The sequence below is a fragment of the Fimicolochytrium jonesii genome (assembly GCF_025526975.1).
Source record: "Fimicolochytrium jonesii strain JEL569 chromosome Unknown EV422scaffold_11, whole genome shotgun sequence".
Taxonomy (NCBI): Eukaryota; Fungi; Chytridiomycota; class Chytridiomycetes; order Spizellomycetales; family Powellomycetaceae; genus Fimicolochytrium; species Fimicolochytrium jonesii.
In genome coordinates this window covers 176,994-199,258 of record NW_026515678.1, presented here as the reverse complement: position 1 = coordinate 199,258, position 22,265 = coordinate 176,994, and the positions used below count along the sequence as shown (strand labels likewise).

The 22,265-nt window shown below is 55.4% G+C and overlaps 10 protein-coding genes and 1 non-coding gene across 11 annotated transcripts; 7 read left to right on the top strand and 4 right to left on the bottom strand.

Annotated features, from left to right (window-relative positions):
• The first annotated feature begins 111 nt into the window (after nt 1-111).
• EV422DRAFT_49467 (uncharacterized protein) lies at nt 112-1,263 on the top strand. Its single transcript, XM_053067760.1, has one exon. It carries the CDS (start codon nt 319-321, stop codon nt 1,060-1,062), a length of 744 nt encoding a protein of 247 aa, XP_052925652.1. The 5' UTR covers nt 112-318; the 3' UTR covers nt 1,063-1,263.
• A 201-nt stretch (nt 1,264-1,464) lies between these two features.
• EV422DRAFT_506235 (uncharacterized protein) lies at nt 1,465-2,373 on the bottom strand (the record flags this gene model as incomplete). Its single annotated transcript, XM_053068543.1, has 1 exon — nt 1,465-2,373. The coding sequence occupies one exon, from the start codon at nt 2,371-2,373 to the stop codon at nt 1,465-1,467; it is 909 nt and encodes a 302-aa protein (XP_052925651.1).
• A 690-nt stretch (nt 2,374-3,063) lies between these two features.
• EV422DRAFT_t77 lies at nt 3,064-3,135 on the bottom strand. The gene has a single exon. It is a non-coding gene; the product is annotated as a tRNA-Ala (tRNA).
• Nucleotides 3,136-3,558: 423 nt separating this feature from the next.
• On the bottom strand, nt 3,559-6,164 carry EV422DRAFT_49437 (uncharacterized protein). The gene is made up of 2 exons (XM_053067741.1): nt 5,363-6,164; nt 3,559-5,287 (listed from the first exon to the last, which is right to left on the bottom strand). The coding sequence occupies exons 1-2, from the start codon at nt 6,050-6,052 to the stop codon at nt 3,755-3,757; spliced, it is 2,223 nt and encodes a 740-aa protein (XP_052925650.1). The 5' UTR covers nt 6,053-6,164; the 3' UTR covers nt 3,559-3,754.
• A 230-nt stretch (nt 6,165-6,394) lies between these two features.
• EV422DRAFT_49312 (Emopamil binding protein-domain-containing protein) lies at nt 6,395-7,694 on the top strand. Its single transcript, XM_053067648.1, has 3 exons — nt 6,395-6,489; nt 6,566-7,226; nt 7,318-7,694. The coding sequence occupies exons 2-3, from the start codon at nt 6,813-6,815 to the stop codon at nt 7,633-7,635; spliced, it is 732 nt and encodes a 243-aa protein (XP_052925649.1). The 5' UTR covers nt 6,395-6,489; nt 6,566-6,812; the 3' UTR covers nt 7,636-7,694.
• A 385-nt stretch (nt 7,695-8,079) lies between these two features.
• EV422DRAFT_506232 (uncharacterized protein) lies at nt 8,080-10,540 on the top strand (the record flags this gene model as incomplete). The annotated part of the gene is made up of 10 exons (XM_053068542.1): nt 8,080-8,159; nt 8,317-8,327; nt 8,426-8,598; nt 8,701-8,754; nt 8,877-9,253; nt 9,379-9,481; nt 9,587-9,935; nt 10,109-10,237; nt 10,290-10,400; nt 10,473-10,540. 10 exons carry the CDS (start codon nt 8,080-8,082, stop codon nt 10,538-10,540), a joined length of 1,455 nt encoding a protein of 484 aa, XP_052925648.1.
• A 1,547-nt stretch (nt 10,541-12,087) lies between these two features.
• EV422DRAFT_49290 (uncharacterized protein) lies at nt 12,088-12,899 on the top strand. Its single transcript, XM_053067633.1, has one exon. It carries the CDS (start codon nt 12,308-12,310, stop codon nt 12,809-12,811), a length of 504 nt encoding a protein of 167 aa, XP_052925647.1. The 5' UTR covers nt 12,088-12,307; the 3' UTR covers nt 12,812-12,899.
• Nucleotides 12,900-13,155: 256 nt separating this feature from the next.
• Nucleotides 13,156-16,797, top strand: EV422DRAFT_49204 (uncharacterized protein). Its single transcript, XM_053067576.1, has one exon. It carries the CDS (start codon nt 13,350-13,352, stop codon nt 16,452-16,454), a length of 3,105 nt encoding a protein of 1,034 aa, XP_052925646.1. The 5' UTR covers nt 13,156-13,349; the 3' UTR covers nt 16,455-16,797.
• EV422DRAFT_49205 (RNA ligase-domain-containing protein) lies at nt 16,798-18,700 on the top strand. Its single transcript, XM_053067578.1, has 3 exons — nt 16,798-18,357; nt 18,425-18,448; nt 18,537-18,700. The coding sequence occupies exon 1, from the start codon at nt 17,141-17,143 to the stop codon at nt 18,209-18,211; it is 1,071 nt and encodes a 356-aa protein (XP_052925644.1). The 5' UTR covers nt 16,798-17,140; the 3' UTR covers nt 18,212-18,357; nt 18,425-18,448; nt 18,537-18,700.
• EV422DRAFT_567329 (uncharacterized protein) lies at nt 18,280-18,691 on the top strand (the record flags this gene model as incomplete). Its single annotated transcript, XM_053072527.1, has 3 exons — nt 18,280-18,357; nt 18,425-18,448; nt 18,497-18,691. 3 exons carry the CDS (start codon nt 18,280-18,282, stop codon nt 18,689-18,691), a joined length of 297 nt encoding a protein of 98 aa, XP_052925645.1.
• Nucleotides 18,701-19,238: 538 nt separating the features above from the next.
• On the bottom strand, nt 19,239-21,478 carry EV422DRAFT_496152 (armadillo-type protein; the record flags this gene model as incomplete). The annotated part of the gene is made up of 8 exons (XM_053067855.1): nt 19,239-19,608; nt 19,703-19,836; nt 19,902-20,270; nt 20,326-20,517; nt 20,581-20,712; nt 20,781-20,869; nt 20,926-21,035; nt 21,240-21,478. 8 exons carry the CDS (start codon nt 21,476-21,478, stop codon nt 19,239-19,241), a joined length of 1,635 nt encoding a protein of 544 aa, XP_052925643.1.
• Between the last annotated feature and the right edge of the window lie 787 nt (nt 21,479-22,265).

Below are 22,265 nucleotides of genomic sequence, written 5' to 3'. Positions count from 1 at the left end.
GGAGCTGTGGGGTGGTGCTGACTGTAGCCGGTCATGCGCGCAGCAACGATGAGGATGCCACGTTACTATGAGTTCTGGGATGGTGAGAAATGATGCGCCGGCATACGTGGCAAAGTCTTACGGGACCTGGTATAACTCGTTGTGCGAACGACAGCAATCAATTCCTCGGCTTGGCCAGGAGGAGAGCTTCCAGGTGAATCCCCCATCCCGGCTCGATTGAGGTGTCGCCCCGCACGGCGACATTCCGGACTGCATAAAGTACAGAAAGAGCCATTCCCGAACTCATAAGTTAGGTCGCAGGCCAGCCCCTACACGATCATGCACATCATCCTCACCGGGGCCAGCGGCAACGTCGGTTTCCCCATCCTCCGTCGCTGCCTCGTTACCCCATCCATCACCCGCGTCTCCATCCTCTCCCGGCGCCCATTCCCCCTCCCCACCGGCCCAGGCGTCGATGCAACAAAAGCCAACCTCATTCTCCACGACGATTTCGACCGCTACACGCCCGAATGTATCGCCACCCTCGCTGGCGCCCGCGCGTGCATCTTTGCGTTGGGCGTGAGTCAGAACGATGTCGGGAAGGAGGAGTATGTGCGGATCACGCATGATTACCCTCTTGCGGCGGCCAAGGCTTTTGCAAAGTTGAACGGGGAGAAGCCGTTTATTTTTACCTACATTTCTGGCGAGGGGGCGGACATGGACGAGCGGGCATGGACGCTGTTTGGGAACGTCAAAGGGCGCGCTGAGAAGGCGTTGTTGGCGTTGCCGGCTTCGGCGCCGGATCTTGCTGCGTTGCGGGTGTATAACGTCCGGCCGGGGATGGTGGTGGGGACACACAGGCCTATTTCTTTCGGCAAGAGGGTGGCTTTCAACGCGTTGGCGCCGATATTGAATCTGGCGTTACCGTCGATGGTGTCGCCGGCGGAGCAGCTTGCCAAATCGGTTGTGGATGTTGCGCTGGGGGATGGGGAGCCGCTTCCTGCTGGTGTGGGAATTGAGGCGGGTGGGAGGTTGGTGAGGAGCTCAGCTATTCGGTACCTTGGTCTGGAGGATTCGAAGTAGACTGATGTAAAGGACTTTTTGAACCAGAATCATGCAATGCATGGCCAGAAGGGGATTGCATATCAGGCCGAACTTCAAGTCGCAACTAGGAGATGAGAATTGACTTGATAGGACGCGGTGGATGGTTGTCGAGATGCCAGCACTGTCCCGTAACATACACAGGCAATTGCCCACCTCCATCATGGACGAGCAGATGGCCGCCCCTTTCGCGCATTCGCTTTCACCGTGCTAGGCAGCTCGCACTGTGTATTTCCAGTCTGCCGGGTAATAGGTAACAAAAGGCGTGAGAACAGCACAAACGGAAGCCCGAAGTGTCATTGCCGAACACGGTCAAAGGGTATATGTTGCAATACAGCAAAGGGTATATCTCGGAGTAAGAAATTTTATCAGTCCGGCTTCGTCTCATACGTCCGTTCCGCGGTCTTTCCTCAGCGATCGCCGCCACGACTTGATGCGTCGGAACATCTTTTTCAGATGACCGCCATGCTTGGCTTCTCTTGATGTGTAGCGTGTTTCGTCAAGTTCGTATTTCGACGGTGCGGCGCCGGGGTTGAGATTCGACTGATGAGGTGGGATTGAAATGTGTTCCGATCCGCTGTATGGGGCTCTGTTCGCGGCGTACCGCGAATCGAGAGGATCTTCCGTTGTCAGACGCCCTGCGACGGCGTTCGAGCTTTTCGTCCCGCCGTAAGCCGCTTTGTTCACTGCATATCGCATATCGGGTGTGCCGTCCTTCTTCAGAGGACCAGCGGCCGTTCTCCCTCTCGACTCCACGTCTCGTCCTGCTGCGACTCGCAGATCGGGCGAGTCATGTCCCCCCGCAAAGATCGCAACACCACTGCCATCCCTCCCGCCGCCCGCCTCCACCACCATCCCCGCCAGCATCCGTCTCCCCTCCCTTCCATCCCGCACAATCGCAATACCCGCCCTCCTCGCAACCTCCTCCGTCCTCACCGACACACCCGCCCCCTCCGCAACATACAGCACGCCCCTCGCCGCCCCAACAACCCTCATATCCCCCGCCAGCTTCTCTACCTCCGCAACCGGGATGGTGCCCGCATAATTCTTCGCATCAATCACCAATTTCGCTTTGCCCGTGCGGTTCTCGCGGACGACGATGTCGGGCCGGACGTGTTGGCGCACTGGAACGGTTTTCTGTGCTTCGGCGTGGAGGGTGGGTTGGAGGGCGGATTCGACGAGGTTCTCGACTTTGATTTCGAATTGGGTGTGTGGGTTGGTGGAATGAGTGCGCGCGGAGCTGCGTTGGGCTCTGAGGGATTCGCGGTTGCGGAGGTTGTAGGGCACTGGCATTGCGCGGATCCCGAAGGTGGTGATGCCGTTTGGGCGAGTGGAGATTCACCTTGCAATGTTCTTTATCGGTGCATTTCGAGAAGAGCTGAAAGACAGGAACAGAAAGCAATCCTCTGTCGAGCCGTCCCCAGTTGAAGCATGCTGCGACACCTCAAGAGTCAAGTAAGTCCTTGTCGCTTTTCGGTCTCTCGGCGGTCGAAACGCGAGTGGCCCGCCGCCAAGGCATCGTGTCCATCTTGGGTCGCCATCGACCGCCAAGTCTTACGAAGCACAGGCCGCGGCACAAAGTCGACTTTGAGACAAACCCTTCTCCCAACGATCCAAAGCATGCAAGAGGAGCGTAATGGACGTGCAAACCGTATCGCCGAAGAGCCTTCCCACTTCGCGTTCCAACATCACCACGTACATACACACTGTATGTACATAAGGTACTCATGAAAAAACGCAGCATCACACCCGCCAAAAACAAAACGCTTCTGCCAAGACTCCAAGAACATGCAAGAGGAGCGCTACCGGAGGCCAAAACTTATCGCGGAGTGGAGCCGATCCAACCTCACTCCGCCGTCCACATCACCACATCCACGCTCGAAAACGCGACATCACCGCATCACACCCCACAAAAACAAAACGCTTCTCCCACCGTGCAAGAGGAGCGTCTACGAATGGGCAAAACGCTAAAAAAAAAAACAATGGAGATTAGCGGGATTGAACCGCTGGCCTTCTGCATGCAAAGCAGACGATCTGCCACTGATCTAAATCCCCGAAAGTGCGAATTTGGAGCTTGGTTGTTAGTGATATTCTGTATGTCCATGATTGTAGCGTTATCCATGCCGTCCTACCTACAGTACTGTACTTCACGCGTCGCCACAGAGAGCGCGTATCTGACGTCTGGAGCGCGTCTGGAGCTAAGCTTGAACACCGTCGTCCGACGACAGCCGCTCCCGAAGTGGCACACCGGAGTATACCCAACTATTCATCAGCAGCGGTAGGTATCTTTCGCCAAGCCGTCATGCTCGCTTCCCGTCCACCATCGCTGCGTTGTGTTGTCGGCTGCTATCGCTGTCTGCCCTTCTGCACACCTATCTTTGATCTGTACAGTCCCGTTGACCGAGGTTTGGAAGATGGGTAAGTTCGGGGGTGCGGGTGTAGCACCACGAATTTTCGTCCGCCAGACATGGACCCTGAGACCCCGGTGCTAACAAGCTATTCGCCCCAAATCAACGACTGTATCTCTCCCGCTCGTGAACGAAATTCATTCGAAAGCGATCCGAGTGCGCCAAGTGTGAAGGGAAGGGTTGGGCATGTGGTCTATAGACAGATCAGCCCGTTGACGCAGCATAACCCACGCTAATGTCCTCAGGCAATTTACTTATTGGTCTCACTATGGACGGTTCTCCATGTCTTTGGTGCACATGGTCGAGGGCCGCCTCTGCGTACTCAAGGTAACTGGGGGAAGGTGTCCTCCTACCGTCCTGAACGTCCTGAGGATCTTGGCGGACAGACCCTTACTTACGTTCGCAAACCGCGTCTGAAACGCGTCGTAGCTACTAGCCCACGCAGACTTCCCAAAGGAGGATACGCGGCAGCAATAGAGAAGATCGATACAAGGCAAACCAGAAAGCGGGTCAGGTATAATCGAAGCAAGCATCAGGTATAATCGCAAAACCAGAGGGGCGAGAAGGGGTATCAAGTTCAGGCAGGTATCAACGGTCCGGAGCAACGGACACCACACGGACGCCAGGGGCCATCTCGTTCCCCGGCTTATCTGCAATCTCACGTCCACGTCCCGTAGCATGTCGTCACACCGATTAGGGTGCGGTTCGCCATATGCCCGGACAAGCGTACAGTTGACATCCGCCTTCGCCTGCCGAGCACCAGCACCACCAGGCCTAACGACCATGCCTGCGACTCCCGCCCCCAGCAAGCTCTCCACCAACGTTCCCAGCTGCATAATCTCCACAGCCTGCCTGTTGAACCGGCTCTGCACCATCCACCAGAGGGTGCGGTTCCCAGGGTATCGCCGTCTCACGCGGTCGAGAACGCCAACAGGGAGCAACTCATCCCATAGCTGGATGCACAGCAAGACGAGCAGCACGGGAAGAAGGACGACGAGGATGCGCACGACGGAGAGGGTGTATCCGTTGCATTTGACCCTCCCGTCGGGGACGCGTAGGCCCTTCTTGACGGTGGTGTAGTTCTGGTCGAGGTTGCCGAGGAACGCGGCCATGACCTGTGCTCTTGTAACGCGTTGCTGGAGATGCGCCATGTACGCGAAATGCGACTCGAGGGTCAGGCCGTCGGTGGACAGGGATCCTCGGTAGAAGCGCGAGTTGATTGCTTCTAGATCGGAGCCGAATATGTCAAACGCCAATTGTCGCATGAAGACAGCGGCTCGGAAGACGACTGCGAACTGTCTCCACAGTTGGTCGATCTGACGGACGCCCATCCCCCGCGCCGTTGCCGACTCGGTCCAGCCGTTGAGGAGGTCCGATGTGGAGCCTGTGATGCGGATTTCGCCAAATTCTTCGGTCCTTTCCACAACAGAAAAACCCGTGATGCATGTGATCGGTCTGAACACCACTTGAGAATAGTAGCCATAGTCGCCGTCGCCCGACCTTGTGAAGTTGTACAACGGGTCGTCATATGCCGTTGCCGTTTGCGCGAAACCAGGGGCCCATATATAGTGATAGAAGGACAGGTGGGGCCGGAACCCCGGTTCGGTGACGGTGCTCGTCCACTGACGCAGATCAGATGCATTGTCACTGGGCAGGAACTCGTTTGTTAAGATAGACACCCTGTCCTGATAAAACGTTGAGACGGGCACATTGAAGGTTGTTTCGGGTGCAATGTCGGGAGACAAAGGGGTATTATAGAACCCAAAGGTGACATTGTACATGGCGGAGGGAAAACCGCCCTGCGTGAAATTGTGCATCACGCTAATGGCCCTTGCATCCATGAACGTGCAGTTCATATCGTGCTCAATGCTCACCGTCCCCATTGACGTGGCGAGGTACTCATGAGCTTGATCGCTGAACCGCACACGGATCGTTTTCGCGAGGTTCGGGTTCGGGTGGCAGGGGACCGCCAACCATTCGGGACATCCATTGGTAATGGTGACGTTGACATCGTCGACCCAGTTTTGGGATGTGACGGCGGGGTTGTCCATGAACTCCCTGACTGCGCGTGACCATCTAGCGGAGTTGATGTTCGCAAAGCGGTAATCGGCTTCGGTGGCGTTGGCGCTGTCCCTGACGTCGTGCTCGGAGAGAACGCTCGTAGCGTTGATGGGACAAAGACCGAAATCCCACGTCGCCCATCCAATGACAGCTGATGCGACCAACAGTTTTGAGGCGATCATGGCTGTGCCACCGACGGCGATGAAAGCAGCGAGACCAGCATTCCCAGCCGTGCGGCGAACGAGAGACGCTGCAAACATGATGTTCTTCGAACCGGAGATGTTATTGACGAGCCAAGAGTATACAGGTAGCTGTTTGACTTTCAAAGAAGTAGGGTCCACCACTCCGAAAGCGCCTCGGTTGATCAAGCCGTTCATGGCAGCGCTCAAAATGGCAACGATGGCGAAGCCGAGAACGACGGTCAGGGCCGCGGTGACCCATGCGATGTGACTGGGCTCCGTCAATCGCACTAGCACGGCGTCGAGGAACCAGTGCAGGTGCATTTGTCGTTCAGTTCACCGTGAAGCAAGCAATCTTTGTTCGGAAAGGACGGGCGGGGTTGATGAAGGAAGGACTCTGCCAGACTCCCTTAGGCGGTCCCGCACTGCAAATATACTGCACGTGTAGGTCGGCATCTTGCGGCATGCTGCTTGTTTTGCGGGTAGGTGTCCTTCACGAATTGCGGGCCGTGGGGGGGGTTTGTTACGGGAGGACAACTGTCGGGAAGTTCAGCAGCCGCTTTTGTGCGCGCACTGGCGTTGGACTTCGACTGGGGGGGGAGTTCCCACGGTTCCCTCCATCAACCTTAACGAGGGTGGAACAGGTTCCAACTTCCAACTTCGTCTCACTATCGGTTGAACTCGTTTCGTCCGTCCGTCTGTCTGTAGTACTGTACAGTAGATATGGAGGGCCATGGGAGGCGGCGTTGCGATTCCCACAAGTGAGTGAGAGAGTCCCATCGTACGACCGACGCGTCTCTGCGCCGCTCACCCACTGCTCACCTCACTTGCCTTCAGAGGGAGAGGGAGAGACAGAGAGAGGGCAGTCAGCTGAACCTGCTACATAGACGAGCACAATACAGTATGTACAGTATATCTATGTGGTTCATGGATGAGGGCAGCCGCGGCCGCTGCGTAACAGCGTTTGCTTCCAAAGACGCACGCTGAAAAAGGTCTCCAGCCTGCTCCAACCCTCCTTCGTCGTCCTTCGTCTGGCACCACCTACGCACCACATTCCCACTCCCATTACGAGCCAACAGCAACGATGACCACCAGCTTCCTCAACGGCACCGCCGCCGGGCTCCACATCCCGCACCCTTACTTCCCCCAGTCCCTCCACCTGCCTCACTACACCTCCCCCACAATGACAATGGCCACCATCCTCACCTACTTCTTCAGCACCGTCGCCGTCATCCTCGGCATCTCCTATGCCCTCATTTCCTCCTCCCCCGGCAAAGGCACCTACGCCGCCACCGACAAGACCCGCACCCCGCGCTTCCTGTGGTTCGTCGTCTGCGGGTTCATTCATTTGTTTTTGGAGGGATACTTTGCATTCAACCACCGCACCATTGCCGGACAGGACTTTGTCCTTGCCGAGCTGTGGAAGGAGTATGCGTACAGTGACTCGAGGTACATGAGCGCCGACTCGTTTGTTGTTATCATGGAGAGCGTTACCGGGGTGAGTTTCTGTCTCTAAGAGACGTCCAATCGGGACGCGTTTTTTCTGGCCTCTACAATCGCCCTATTTTCTCACATTAATCCCTCCACAGTACATCTGGGGCCCCCTCTCCTTCCTCTCCGCCTACCTAATCTACAGCTCCTCCCCCGCCTCGCCCATCCTCGAGTTCCTCGTCTCCACCGGTCAACTCTACGGCGACGTCCTCTACTACGCAACGACGCTCTTCGAGGGCGCCCCGCACTGCTCCACCAGCCCCTTCCACTTCTGGTTCTACTTTGTCTTCCTGAACGCCTTTTGGATCGTCATTCCGCTTTCTATCATGGCGTTGAGCGCTAAGCGGGTCACGAATGCGGTGAGGCAGGTCGAGGGTGCCGGTGTTGCCGCGGGCAAGAGGAAAAAGGCTCTGTAGTAATGCGTTTTAACCTTAATCTTGTGAAGATGGGCGCGGGAAGGCCTATAGAAGCCGAAGCTTGTGTGTTCCTTTGCACTACACCTACCATCTACCGTTATGCTCGAGTAAAAATAAACTACGGGGCGTCGGCCCAAAATTCTCCGAGAGAAAAAAGCCGCATTTCATTAGTCGCCTTGTACCCAAATCTGCATTTTGCAGGCCTGACCTCCACGCCACATTTCTCTTGTGGAGACGCATCTATAACGCCCCCATAGCGCCCCTCAATTGCTCGTGGCTTCCGAAACCGTCCACAAAAAACCATTCCCTTAGTCTACAGTCCTCCAAACCCCACATCTCATCACATCCGATTTCATTCTCAGTCCCATCCATCGCACGGCATCACATCGCACAAGGCCACATCCCCTCTACATTTCCTCACATCACAGCCTCGCACTCGAAACCATGAGCAACCTAGACATCTCCGACCCGCAGATCGCGACCGCCCTTACCGACTTGCGTGCGGATGATGGCAAGCTTGATTGGTATGATTTGCGATCACGGATATGTGGGCGAGGATGCACGCGGCGGGCGCCTTTGGGTTTATGCTGGGGGAAAAGTGTCGTGCAATTGATGATCAATCTTTTATAACCGTTCCCTTTCCTACGCTTCCTCCATTTCTCCTTATTCAAATGTTTTTAGGATCATCTTGGGTACGTACATCACATCCTCCCACCGCCCATCCCACCGCCCTCCCATACCCCGGTTCCTCGCTAACTTCCATCCCACCTTACCCCCAATCCACGCACAGGCCTAGCCCCAAAACTCCCCAGCACGCCGCTCGACCACGAAACCGTCATCCTCCTCGCATCGGGGCAGGACGGGCTCCCCGAGTTCCAGCGCCAACTGGGTACCGCTAGCGTTAGCTATGGGTTTGTCAAGCATGAGAACCATGTTTTCTTTGTTGAGGTTGTGCCGGATAAGGTATGGGGACGTGGATATGGGGAGGCGATAGTGGTTCGTGTCCATAGATGAGCGGATACTGACTTGCTTTATTGTTTGATTTCATCTCGTTACATGTAACAGTTGGACCATACGGCTCGAGCGTCGGCTCACAAGCACGGCCGCCAGATCTCGTCGGTAGGTTCCCGTCCGGTCCCCTTCGCCTCCCCTTCTGCACCGCGCCAGCGTCCTTCCTCCCCGCGGCGAAACCTAACCGTACATTCCCCCCTCCTCTTCCCTCTCCCACCCCCCAAAACCAGACGCTGAAATCCTTCGACACAGAGCTCTCCATCTCCCACCCCTCCGAGCTCTCCGACCTCGCCTCCACCCCCGTGGCCCCCACGCACGCCAACAACAGCACGCCGTACGTCACCCCCACCCAGTCCAGCATCCCGCCCTCGCCCACGTCCCCCAGCCTCGCGTCCGCCTCCTCCGACGCCTCGCTCCTGCACCCGCCGTCGCACGCGGCGCGGTTGAACAAGATGTCGAATTCCGCTAATTCGCTGTTGAGTACGGCGGGCGACGCGGATCAGGGGGCCGTGGAGGAGATGGCGAGACGGGTGAAGGAGAATCTGGGGATTAGGGAGCGGTGGAATCAGGAGGTTGCGAAGGCGGTTCGGGTTGTCGAGGAGAGGAGGTATGTGATTTTGTATTTGTCGTTTACGGTGTGACGTGTGTGTTGTTTCGCGGGAAAAGATCTGGTAGCCCGCGCCCCGACAACTGTTGACGCTTTTGCTTCCCATCGATCCCCCCAATCCGCAGGGCGAAGGAGCAACAGTACCAGCGTGAACGCTCTCTCAAAAAGGAAAGCCAAAAGGAAGCGTTCCGAGTCGAATTCGAGCGATTGGAGGAGTCCCACGCCGACGTAAGTAAACAAAAAAGCCGCGTAGGGGATCATCTTCCCACCACCCAAATCCCCGTAATCGAAACGCCCCCAGTTCCTAACCCGTCCTTCCCCCATCGCGCCCAGGAACCCACCCTCGCCCTCTACGCCGACCTGATGCCCTCCACCAGCCCGTACTGGAACCGCCGGTACCTCGAGATCCACAACGAAAAGCTCTCCATCTTCCCGGAACTCTCCTCCCCGCAATCCCGTTACCCCTCCGCCCGTGCCAACCCCAAAAGCATCGCAACCATCTCTCTGCGCAACTCCACGACTCGGGACGCGACGGCGACCGATGAGTGCGCGTTGCCGAATACGTTGATTGTGAAGGACGGGACGAGCGGGGTGGAGCAGTGGGTGCATGTGCAGAGCGTGAGCGAGTTTTTGAGGCTGGCGGCGGCTGTGGAGAGGTTTGCGACGCCGGTGAAGGCGAGGGGTGGGCTTGCGGTTCGGGTTTAAAAACGCCGTCGTTCTTGCGGGGCCGGTAGACACGGGGGTCGAGACACATGCGGAATGGTTTTGGTAATTGGTTTAGGATTTTTGGATAGGGCAGGGGTAGATTTGAGCATTTTCTGTTTTTTTGGTAGTGCGCTTGTGTTTTTCGTCTAGTCCAGTTTAGTTGCGTAGACCCCTTCGGGCTTTTGAATGCATGCTTGTTTGGGAAGTACGAACGGAAGCTCGCAATGAAGCACAAGGGCTTTTTGCAATCGCTCGAAGCACGCGATGCCCACGATTCCTGTACAGGGCCACCACATCGTAGCCTCCTAACTTTCTCATAACGCACACGAAGCATCCCACCCTCAAATCGGAAAATCCAGCGACATCTTCGCAAGCAACGAAGGCGGTATGTTCTCCAGACTGGGCGGTGACGGCAAGCTCGGCATGATGATATCGGCATACGGTGCGCTACTGGAGTATCGGAATGTATCCTCCACCCACTTGGCAGTTCGCGTGTTGGTGGGATTTTGCGCAGATTTGGCGGGGAGAGGGTTGGGCTGGCTTTCCAAGGTGGGGGAAATGAGCTCCGGGCCCTCACTGTAGGTTCTCCTGTGGGTGATGGGTGTGGAGCCGAGTGGTGGGACAGGGTCGGCCGTAGAAGATGGCACGATTTCCGTTTCGTCGCTGCTGACGGACCGGTTATCTGTGTCGTCCATAGCCGTTTCTGCCAATGGTACGTCTCCGTTTGAAGTTTGGATTCTCTTCGGAGGCCGAACATCGTGTTCCGGCTCACTTTCAGAGTCGCATTGGGTTTCCGAAACGTATTGCACTTCCGACGGGGTTGGTGGGGAAGGACGACTTTGCCGCAACGGGTTGTCTTCAAGGTTTGCCGCCGACCCCTTGCGTACACCATCAAATCCACCGGAACTAGATCCAGACGGCCTCGCATCCACACGAACAAGAGTCTTGTCCTCGGTCTCGTCTCCTTCGGGCGCGAAAGCTCCAACACCGTCCACCCTCGGTCGAAAAAAGTCCACGACGGACAATTGCCTGCCCACCGACCGCGCACCACCCTCCCCATTCCCACTCCCGCTTCCCACCCTCAACCCATCCTCCATCATCCCAACACTCTCACCCCTGGGTAACCGCCCTCGAAGTGGAATCCGGACGTCGTCAACCAGAACGGTTTGTACGAGCCGACGTCGTTTGCGCGCGTTTATCCAGCCTGGTTTGGCGGCGTTGAGGAGTAGCGGAGGGCGTTTGCGGGTGGGTCGGGCAGGTGATGGCATTGGGCCTGCGTCGTGATGAGGTTCATGCTCTTTCTGCCGGGGGGAAATGATTGGGTCCGACATGCCCATTCTGTCGCTGCGTCGAGGCGTCGCTTGCCTCGCCTTTCGGACGCATTTTCGGACACGCGTCCAGATTTGTTTTCTCACTTTTCACATTTAGCAACGACGGAGCGGTTGGTTGGAGATAGTGTATTCCTGGCCTGAGGGCAGCTCTTGCTAGGACTTCTCACTATAAAGCCCCGGTCTGGTCTACGGGGAAATCGTTAGACCAAGGATTGACAGGACAAGCACGCCGGATTCCGACAGCGCGTGTGCTGTCGGTGAGTCCTGGATGCATGCGTAGAAACATGTTCTCCACACATTCACAAATGAGCATGATACGGCCTCCGAAATAGATTCCAGCCTCCACCTTTCTTGCAGCAATCTGCATTGGCAGATGGTCATGGCTTTTGCGACGCCTCGAGTCGACGTTCTTGGGAATTCGATTCTGGTTCGTCTTCCTGGCCTTCAAAAATCAACATTTGAGGAACTTCAATTGCGCATAACCCGTGCAAGTCCACTCCTGTTAACAGCTATGTCGCGGTCTAATTCCCCGGCTATCTGGCGGTCTTCATCCCAACAGGCTGCTGCCAGAAGGTAAACCTGATTCTGAAACCGAGGGTTTTAAGCATATTGGTGTAACTGATCTCAGGTCTTGATCATGACTACCCAACAGCACAGAGCAGCCCGAAACTGTAGCTGAGAACAACATCCGCTCCTCCGCCCTCCTTTCAGGGCTTGTTGCCGAGAGCGACTCTCTCGCCGACCAACTGGACCATCTCAGGGCTGATCTGAGCCAGAACGCAAAATCCTTGAAAGACGCGGCGGAGGCGATCAACTGCTCACCAAGACCTACGAGACGCTGCTGTCATCCCACAATGTGCTCACTAGCGTCATTTCCAGCGACCGCATTTCCTCCCTTCGCGACAGCGTGGAGCGCATCACCAAGCAGGGGGCTCCGCACGAAGAAACGATTGTGAAAGCCGAAGCAGAACTTGGCGAGCGTTACAAGCAATGGATCGAAAAGCGAGACTACACATCGATGTTGTCTACGCAAGCGATGAAGAAGGTCAAGTTTGACGCTGGGGGCAAGGTGTTCTCGATCAGTTTGGACACCCTCCTTGCCGCCAAGGGGAGCATGTTTGAGGCCTTATTCCGCGAACACTGGGGCCCGCAAGCGGGCGATGATGGGACAATCTTCATCGACAGAACGCCGGAGCCGTATGATTTCATCTTTGATTACCTGCGTGCCCGAGTGAGCGGCGAGGGGATTAACCTTCCAACCGATGAAATGGCCGTTGCGGCCTTGAAGAAGGAAGCTGAATTCTTGTGCTTCACCGACCTTATTGAAGACCTCAAAAAGAATCCCCCGCCGTATCTGTCCGGCAATGACAAGAGTTCTTCCATGGGAAGGAGAAGGCAGAAGATTCACTGTCCCACCTGCCACAACAATGAGTATTACCAACCCCTTGTGACCTGGAACGCCAAGAAGAGATTTTACCAGTGCTATTCATGCGGCGCGGGTTACATGATCACCCATCATTAGGCGCAAAATCCGGAACGTCCATACGCGATCCACCTGTCTGTACTCGGGTCTATGAAGTCTATGGGCGCGGGGGAAATACTTCCGGATCTCAGTCACAGAATAGTCATAGCTCTGTAGCAAATGTTTGGAAGGCCTGGTAGCTAGTTTCGACGCCTATGTATACAAATATCTCGGCGTCAATGTAAAGCAGGAGGTGATCCGGTGACCATGAAATTATTTGTCACATCACAGTTCATAACATATATAGCAGGTGCGATCCTCATTAAATATGGATCAAAAGAAAACTTTTCCTAAATACAGGAGTATGCCCTCATTGCAAGGCATTTTGCGTAATACCATAAATCATCTTGGAGAGCGTAAAGCTCCTCAGCTCAGCCTTCATCAGAGGACATCTTCGTATCCCCACTGATGAACCGTCATCAGTTCTGGAAACCAAATGTCATGGCTTGCGGGCGTCGTTCAACTGTCGGTGGCGTTCCAGGTCAAAGGGAGAGGTCGGAGAAGGCTTGCTTGACGCGTTTGTCATGGAAGGGCCGAGATGAAGTGCACAGCCACCGGAGGCGGAAATCGGACGTCTTTCGTCCATATCGCACTCTCTGTTTCCTCCACAACCCGCACAGCACAAAAGAACCCCATCAGTAACATGTCTCAGGACCGGCCGCTGCAGCAACACCAGGGCGAGGTGCTTGCCGCACTATCGCATCCGTCAAACAGACTCACCTCGATCGCCACAATCCCTGCCTTGTCTGACGACACCCTCGCCGCAATCATCAACAAGCACTACCAAGCGAATCCCACCACTGCACGGCCTTACATCCAATATGCCTCAACAAACTCCGCTGCCCCTTTCTCAAATACGCGGTTACGTCCCAGTCTCGATTGGGCTCACCGGCTGGGCATGTCAATGAGTGGGATTCATTTGCTGGAGAGGATTCAGCGTCTGCGCACAGTCACGGCACCACCACAGTCTACAGAGGAGTTGCAGTCCCCGAGGGGGTTGAAGCGGAAATTGGACGTCGGTCTACCCTCCTTTAATGGTGCCGCGGATAGCAGGAGGAGGAAAATGGTGGATGGGGGCGAGGCAGTTGCGCGAGACGCTGCCGAACACGAGGAGGAGGAGAATGATGAGAATGCGCCGCCTGACGCTGCCGGTAGGAGGATATTCTCTGATATTACCAATGCGAGTATTTTGGAGGGCAGCCGGCCAGTTGCCGTACAAGATGGGGATCCGAATGGACATGTAGCCATGGAGGCTATGGATGTTGTTGAGCCGACCACTGCTGTTACCGGAGAGATTGAAGTGGTGGAGAAGAGCGTGCTTGTCTCGGGAGTTGGGCAAGAGACGGACGTGGAGCATATGGAGGCTGTTCATGAAACTGTACCTCGGAACGCTATGGATGCGGTCGAACACTCGAGCCAGAAAGAAACGGATGCAGCAGCGACATCAGAACTTACTTCGCTGCCAACCCACCATGAGGGCGACCCTTCATTGTCCAGCCACCACGAAGTCGACGAGACAAGGATAGCGGTCGAATCCAGTGAAGCCCACCTCTCCACCATCGCACAAATCGCTTGTACTCTCCCCACTCAACAATCATCCGACCCACTCTCCCTCTTCTTCCACGCCCAACAACCCTCCTTCGCGTTCGACGACGACGAACCAGACGCCGCCGATACCTCCCTACACACGCTTACAGAGCCCGCATCAACATTAGCGGACGAGGATGACACGGACGACGACACTCTGCCACTGTCGCAGGCTGAGAGCGAGTTTTTGGAGGGGTCGCAGGATCTGTCGGGCGATGTTGATGATGACTTTTGGCCTCCTATGCGGCAAGAAGATGATGATGGCGAGGATAAGCGGGACGACGACGCGCAGCTGGGGACCCAGGGAGATGCGATGAATGCTGATGACCAGGTCCGCGAAAACCCTTTCGCCACAGCTTCCAAGAACGCGCCGGAATGGGAGTCTGAAACGATCAAACTACCCGAAGACGACCCAGCCAATGACAGCGACGCCACCCAGATGTATACGGAGACGCAAGACCACGGTTCGCACGACTTTGCCCGCGGCTTGTCGCATCTGGCCGCTGGCACGTCTATGCAGCTCACGCGGATGAGCTTGTTGCCGCCGTCGCCGGCAGTCGCTACAGATGCTACCACTTTTGAGGATATGCTGGATCGGGGTGGAGATGACGGTGCGGCGATGGGACGGGACGGTGAAAATGTCAGTGGAAAAGGCGACGTGGATACGAGCGCGATCAGGGATGGTGTCATAGGGCTGCAGTCGCAGGAGATGGAGCGAGAGGAGGGGATGGATCAGACGGGGTCTCTGGAGGCGACGGAGAAGGCGACGGGGCATGTGGAAGCGAAGCAAAGGGATGAGGAGAGGGAGGTGTCGCATCAGCAACCGGAAGCCGAGCCGCTGCATGTAGATAGGATGCCGCGTGGGCATCTCCAAGAAACGATCGTAGAAGAACCACATGTGGACGCACAACAGCAGCCGATGGAAGAGCCGATGCGCGAGCATGCGCAGGACGAGTCGATGCATGTGGATGAGAAAGTGCAGGAGCTACATGTACATGCTCAAGCACATCAGCCGCCTGGAGAGGAGCCGCGGGCGGACACACACCAGCTACCTGAGGAGATCTCGATCCACGAATCGGTGCAAGGGAAGGAACACGCGTCAGTTGAGCAATCCCATGAGCACGAACAAATGATGGCGGACGAGGGTGGAGATGTACGGAGCCAGCCACAACAGCAAGGGGAGGAGGAGCCGATGCGTATGGAAGAGCAGATGGAAGCGCAGGAGCCGATGCGTGAGGTGGAGCCAGAGCAGAAGGTGATGGAGGGTCAACAAGTACAGCAACCGCAGTTGCAGGAGGCGACACATGTAGCAGAGCAGTTGGGAGCGCATGGGCCCATGCGTGGAGAGGAGACACCGCAGAAAGCGGGGGGGCCGATATGTGCAGAAGAAGAAGGGCATAAGGTCGTGGAAGACGAAGATGTGCACAACAAGCCGGAAGACGACTTGCAGGAACCGATGCGCGTGGAGCAGCAGGAGCAGTCGAAAGGGGAGGGACAGAACAAACAGCCCTTGAACGAGCCGCAAGAACAAACGCATGAGCCTATGCACGAGGAACAGCATGAACGAGCGCAGGGGATGGAGATGGAGCTGGAGGCAGAGACGGACATGGACAAGGAAGAGAAGCCTCAGAACGAGCCACAGGAGCCATCGGAGGTGCCGATGCATGAGCAAGCCCACGAGGCGACGCCCCTGGACGAGCCACAACAGCTCCCGGTGCTTCTTCAACATCCCGAGCCAGAGCAAGATGAGCCAAAGCACATACCAACGAAAGAGCTGTCACAACAAGCGGAAGAGACCGTTCTCGGACAACCGCCTCACGACCCAGAGTCAAAGCCCGAGGCAAAATCGCCGCAAGACCCACAGCACCAATCCCCACCCCCCGCCGAATCACAAGACCCAAAACACGACCAACAATCCGAGACCACCACTAAATCAACACCATCCCTTCGATCGCCCAGCACCTCCATATCCCCGATATCCCCTGTTGGATTCACGTTTGGGCTGAATGTTGGGTTTGGGTTTGGGTTAGAGCCTAGGGCGCCGCCTCCTGAGTGATGGAGGGATTTGAGTCTGCGGGGCATGTAAGACGTCCGATGCTTCTGTGGAAGATTACGGGGCGTGCGGAGGGAGGTGGGAGGATGGATGGATGGAGAGTGGGCGGGTGGCATGGATTGACTTTGTTTCTGCACGGCGGTTGGGATGGTCGCATTGAATAGATACGACCGGGGATGGGTATTGCGTCGTCGTGTAGGTAGAGGGGCTGATGAGGCGGAAAGCGGGAGTAGCGGTCATTGTCGGCGTAGTCGTCGTCGTCGTCGTCGTCGTTGTCGCAGATGTTCAGTCTTCAGAATACTTTCCATTCAAGAGTACTCGGTGCCAAACCTAGCTGGCGCCAAGGGTAGGATATGCTAGGGGAACACAGTGCCTATGCTATGCCGTCATGTGCTACGGAACAGGTGTTTACACAGGTGGATCTTTTCTCTCTCCCCACGGGACTTCTCCGCTGTTCAAAATACGAAATAGTAGATAGGGGAGTGAGTTGGACGCGTTGTTTACGCGTTTCTGCTTACGTGATGACTCACTAGACTCAGAAGGGTTTCCTGTCCTTCCGTCCTTCCCTTCCGGATCCCATAAAAACGAACTCAACGAAATACATGCGACACAAGCACGAAGTATAGGATTCAGCGTACACCAACTTACAACCAGCATTCGTAATTCCACTCGACTCGGTAGCGCCCGCCATGGACATCACCGTCCTGAACCGGTACGTCAAAGAAAAACGCCTCAAACGTCACCCGCATAAAACCCTCCCGCTCTTCATCTGGAACTACACCGAGATAACGCAAGCCAAAAAACTATGGGACGATATAACCCTCGCATGCCGCGGTCTCATCACCGACACGAATGGTACCATCGTCGCCCGCTCTTTCCCTAAATTCTTCAACGAACCCGAACGGCCATATGAATCTACGCCGGAGTTTGCCGTGGAGAAGAAGGTCGATGGGAGCTTAGTGGTTTTGTTTTGTTATAAGGGGGAGTGGATCATGGCCTCCCGCGGCGCCTTCGACAGCCCGCAGGCGGGATTGGCCTCGCAGCTTCTCAACGAACGGTATCCGACGTTGGTCGACCACCTGGACGCGGACCTGGCGTACAGTTTCGAACTCGTGCACCCGGAAAACCGCATCATTGTCGACTATGGCTCCGACCGGAAACTAGTCTTCCTCGCTGCCTTCCATCGCGACGGCGTGGAGGTGGATCGGACATCACTCACGACGCTGATGCGGCGATCCGGTGTCGAACTTGTGCCATCAATCAATATCGACTCCTTCACCATTATAGCGGATCTACGGGCCCACAACACACTCAACGAAGAAGGCTACGTCGTGCGTTTCACTACTGGCCTGCGAATCAAGGTCAAATTCGCGCGATACCTCGATCTCGACCGCATCGCTCGCAAACTCACTCCACGACGGGTACTCGACCTCTACACCGCGGGTGTACCGACGTTCGAGGATCTCTGCGAGAAGGAACGTATCCCTGACGAGTTTATGTCGTGGGTGCGCGCCATCTGGGAGAATATAGACCGGAAGTATGCCGCGGACAGGGTAAAGGTGGAAGCGGAATACGAGGGCTTGGTGGGGACGACTAGGATTCCGAAACCGGAGTTTCAGGAGTTGATTAAGAAATTGGATTTCAGGAAACCGTTGAGTGCCATGTATGACGGGCAGGATCCGCGGAAGGCGCTTTTGAAGATGATCAACCCGAATAAGATGGTACCGGGCGCAGAGGAGGCGTACAACGGAGGCTCATGACGTAGGCGTAGGCGTAGGGGGCTATAGGGTTAGGCACTTTTCTTTTGTTTTTGGATGAAGTCAAGGACATGTTCCTCACGGCTCAAAAGGTCGGGGCTGTTGTGGAGAAGGAGTATAAGGGTGAATCTTTGACGATTACACTACAGGTAAGGATGTCGATGTTATTGACTGTGCTGCGGGGATCAATCTCATGATGGGCAATCCGACCTTCAGGATGGATCGATGGCCGGCCAAACGGTACCGCACTTCCATGTCCACATTATCCCACGAGTGAACGGTGATTAGGCCAATAACGATGATATCTACCCGGAAATTGATAAGAAAGAGAAAGAAATGAACGTGGGACTCAGTAAAGGAGCAAAGGACAAGAAGGGAGTGGATAATGACGAAAGGAAGCCGAGGACGCTGGAAGAGATGATGGTGGAAGCGACTGGACTTCGGGCTAAGTTCGAGCAATTTGAGAATGTGTGGAGTGCTTGAATGATAGAGAGTCTGGCGTACGATTCGGCACTGGTCAATCCTCGAGTTCCCGATTTGTTTGCCAACCTGGTGTAGACTCTCTAGAGTAGTCAGTCGTGAGCAGCTTCTCTGCTTGCAAGGGTACGCATTTATGGTTGATTTGTACTTTTTTTGAATGCATTTGGGGAAGTTTGGCAGGCTAGTGGGAGGGAGTGGGGACACAGAGAGGGGAGGGAGGGGACAGGGGGAGCGCAACGGCATTGGAAGGATCGGGAAAGTAGCGACGATACATAAGAGTTGCAAACTGGGGTGGGGACGGGATATGGTATGGGAGGGAGGGCATTGTTCGGCCCATGAACACTATTGTTGGAGGCTTCATGGAAGAGGTCGAGACAGGGACTGATGGTGGGAAACGAGGAAGTAAAGTGTCCTGAAGAGATGAAGCAAAGACTTCAGAACGTCGCGAAGGGTGCGGAGGACAAGCGCCGGAGGGTATGTGGTCTTGACGTGGGAGCACGCAGCAATTGCAAAGCGTAACGGAGCCGACGCGAGCGACAGGCGAGTCGGCTTAGAAGTCGAATCCTCCAGTGGGGACATTGACAGTGTTGGGGAACGAGAACTGCCCCGTCGCCTGGTCGATCTGCGGCGCCATGGCGGTATCGTCCTCATCCTCCTCCGAAAAGTACTTATCGATGATGGTGTACGCCTTCTTGTAGATCTCGGCGTTGTCGTGCAATTGGAGGTTGTAGATCTTGTCGACACCCATGGCTTCCTCGATGAAGTTCGCCATCACGTTTTGCCCGTGGGTTTGGACACGTTCCATGTCGCCGACCTTCAAAATGTTCTCCAACCCGTCCAAAGCCACCTGGGTGATTTTGTTGTCTTGCGATGCGAGGAGGTCGCAGAGGGGTTTGATGCAGCCTTGCGAGACAAGGTACCTAAGCAAAGGAGAAAAATGGCATAATGGTCAGTTGATGTAACTGGGATGAGACGCGAGATAAGACCAAGGGATGTGACGAGGAGTATACATACTTGATCTGTTCAGGCCTCTGGAGACCTCCGGATGTAGCATTGGAGATCGCCCAGCACGCCTCCTTCTTGGTCTTGAAGTCGCCAGTGTTCAGGATGTTGATCAACGGAGGGATCAGGTTGGCCTCAATGATAGCCTGGAATACAAAAATGGGTGAGCTAAAAAGGGTATGCGGCAAACCTAAAACAACGACCCATGTACCTGAATCTGAGCGGCATTTCCAGCAGTGACGTTGGAGATGGTCCAACAAGCCTCCTTCTTGATGCCATCCTTGGGACTGCTAAGGAGTCCCAAAAGAGCGGGCAAGGCCCCCGCGCTGATGACCACCTGAGTTTGAGTGTCGTCACCAGTGACGATGTTTCCAATGGAACGCAACGCCGGCGTCTGGACCGAGGGAGAGGGATGGTGAAGCAGCTCAACGAGACGGCGGCAAACACCCGTCTCAATGACCGTCTGAATCTTCTCGTTGGCTCCGTCGGACAGGTAAGAAATGGCCCAGCATGCGTCAGTGAGGACTTCTTCGTCGTTTGCGTGGATCAGCTTCGCGAGTATTGGGAGAGCGGGGGAGATCTGCGAAGGAAAATCGATGAGCTTAGAAAAATAAAAGATATCGATGAATACGCACCGTGGCCCAATCCGGCTGAGGCTGCTTTCCACGGCAGAAGTTGGAGAGTGTCCAGGTAGCATTGCGCAACATGGACAGTTTGTTGGTGGGCTCGTTCACGACGTGCAACAATGGGCGAAGAGCACCGGCGCGCAAGACGAAATCCCGGCATCCAGGGCTGTCGCCGGCAATGTTTCCAAGCGCCCAAACCGCCTAAAAGAGACGCAAGGATCAGAATGAGGTCTTGTCAGCGTCGTGGGAACACCACCGTCATACCTGCTCCCTGACATCCGGACTTTGCGAGCTCAAGAGCTCAACGAAGATAGGGACAGCGCCGGCCTCCATGACGACCTGAGTCTGGTGAGAAGCTCCGGACGCGATGTTGGTCAAAGCCCAGGCAGCTTCAAACTGTGACGGAGGAAATGAAGTTCAATATGAAGCTCTGCAACAAGGTTTATCCCTTGTCATACACGCACCTGCAACAACGGGTTGGGGGAGCGGAGGAACTCCACAAATTTGGGGATGACTCCAGCGTGAATGACTTCCTCGATGGGCGGGTTTTGTTCTGCAGAATGCTTCGTCAGACTAACATCTCAAATCACTGATATAGGAGGATCATACCTTTAGACAGAAGTTTCCTAAATCGTGCCGTGGCTGTGGCCTGAGCCTCCACATCGTTTGAGAAGACCCCCCTGATCATCTCGTCCATGTCCTGCGTATCCAAAATTGAACTCGGTTAGAACATCTCGTTCATACTCTATACGATCAGGATGCTCGCTATCGTTCGCCAAATATTCGGGTCGGTGTAGCTCGTCATGCTCCATCGCTCGTCGTCGCCCCACCCGGCACTTCCAGTTCCTTTGCTCCCTTAAACCCATACTACTCGTATTCCCCTCACTCGCGCTCGCTATTACCACACACTTCCTCAATTACACTCGTTCCGAATCCTTACCGGAGCAGAGCCACCAAAGCTCATCCCTTCATCCTCGGATTCCGAGAGGTCACTCGTAATGTTCAAGTTCCTACGCTTCGCGATATTCTCCTCCCGCTTCTGCTTGCGCAATTCGACAGCGACATCCTCCCTCCTGCGCCTGTGCTCTTCCGGGTTCAGAGCACCACGATTTTTGTACATCTGCTGCCTGTGCTCAGGAGCTTTCTTTGCTCTATCAGACATGGCTGCGGACGTTATATGTGGGTGTGTTTACCGGAGATCTAGAAGACTAGGGCATATTTAACATGAGGTTAAGCGGACGAGGAGCAACCAAAAGTGCATATTCTCAAAGCCGGTAGCTTCTGGTGCTCACAGCAAAAGGGCCGCCCTCCCAGGCTCTTCTGGGAATAGTGCCACCAAAACATTGGACAAACTCCCACGAACGGAAGTAGCTCCCCTCGGATATCTGTTTGAGGACGAAAACGGCACTTACGTATGTCTATGAAGACCTGCTAAACGACCAAGCGAATACTGCCGGTTATATGCTCCTGTGCTGTCGGGTTGCTGGATGTTTATGTGCTGTAGTAGGTTATGGCTTCCAGTTGGGAACTTCTAATGCACCGTCAAGCGGGTTGTGTCTTGTTGAAAAAGTTCCCCACGGGGAAGCGACCGGTGAGAATTGGGTGAGGCTACTGCGACACCCCCCTCCTCGCAGGCGGGTGGCTGTGCTGCCTCATTTGCTCCCTTCTTCGGTTTGACTTGGAAGTTTCTTCCCAGGCCTTGCTCTCACCTGCGCCCTCACTCGCAACCCCACCTACTTTTAGGATGAGGATGGCACTACCCGCCAAATGTCCAAAGTTTTCCTAGCTGACGCCATTACGGTACTGGGGTTGAACTTTACACCGGCTATGCGGCCGCGGGACCCGCCGGTTTTCTGAAATCCACAGTCTGAGATTGTTTTTCCGGTCGTCCCAAACCTTACCACCAAGTTTCGTGAGTACCACAGAGTCGTTCAGCATGTCTCAGTGAA

Bases quoted from the DNA above. Each gene is read 5' to 3' on its own strand.
- EV422DRAFT_49467 (XM_053067760.1), top strand. From the start codon at position 319: ATGCACATCATCCTCACCGGGGCCAGCGGCAACGTCGGTTTCCCCATC.
- EV422DRAFT_49437 (XM_053067741.1), bottom strand. From the start codon at position 6,052: ATGCACCTGCACTGGTTCCTCGACGCCGTGCTAGTGCGATTGACGGAG. The intron at 5,288-5,362 runs GTGAGCATTGAG...AATTTCACGCAG, and splicing joins TCGCCACGTCAATGGGGACG to GGCGGTTTTCCCTCCGCCAT.
- EV422DRAFT_49312 (XM_053067648.1), top strand. From the start codon at position 6,813: ATGACCACCAGCTTCCTCAACGGCACCGCCGCCGGGCTCCACATCCCG. The intron at 7,227-7,317 runs GTGAGTTTCTGT...ATCCCTCCACAG, and splicing joins TCATGGAGAGCGTTACCGGG to TACATCTGGGGCCCCCTCTC.
- EV422DRAFT_49290 (XM_053067633.1), top strand. From the start codon at position 12,308: ATGTTGTCTACGCAAGCGATGAAGAAGGTCAAGTTTGACGCTGGGGGC.
- EV422DRAFT_49204 (XM_053067576.1), top strand. From the start codon at position 13,350: ATGAAGTGCACAGCCACCGGAGGCGGAAATCGGACGTCTTTCGTCCAT.
- EV422DRAFT_49205 (XM_053067578.1), top strand. From the start codon at position 17,141: ATGGACATCACCGTCCTGAACCGGTACGTCAAAGAAAAACGCCTCAAA.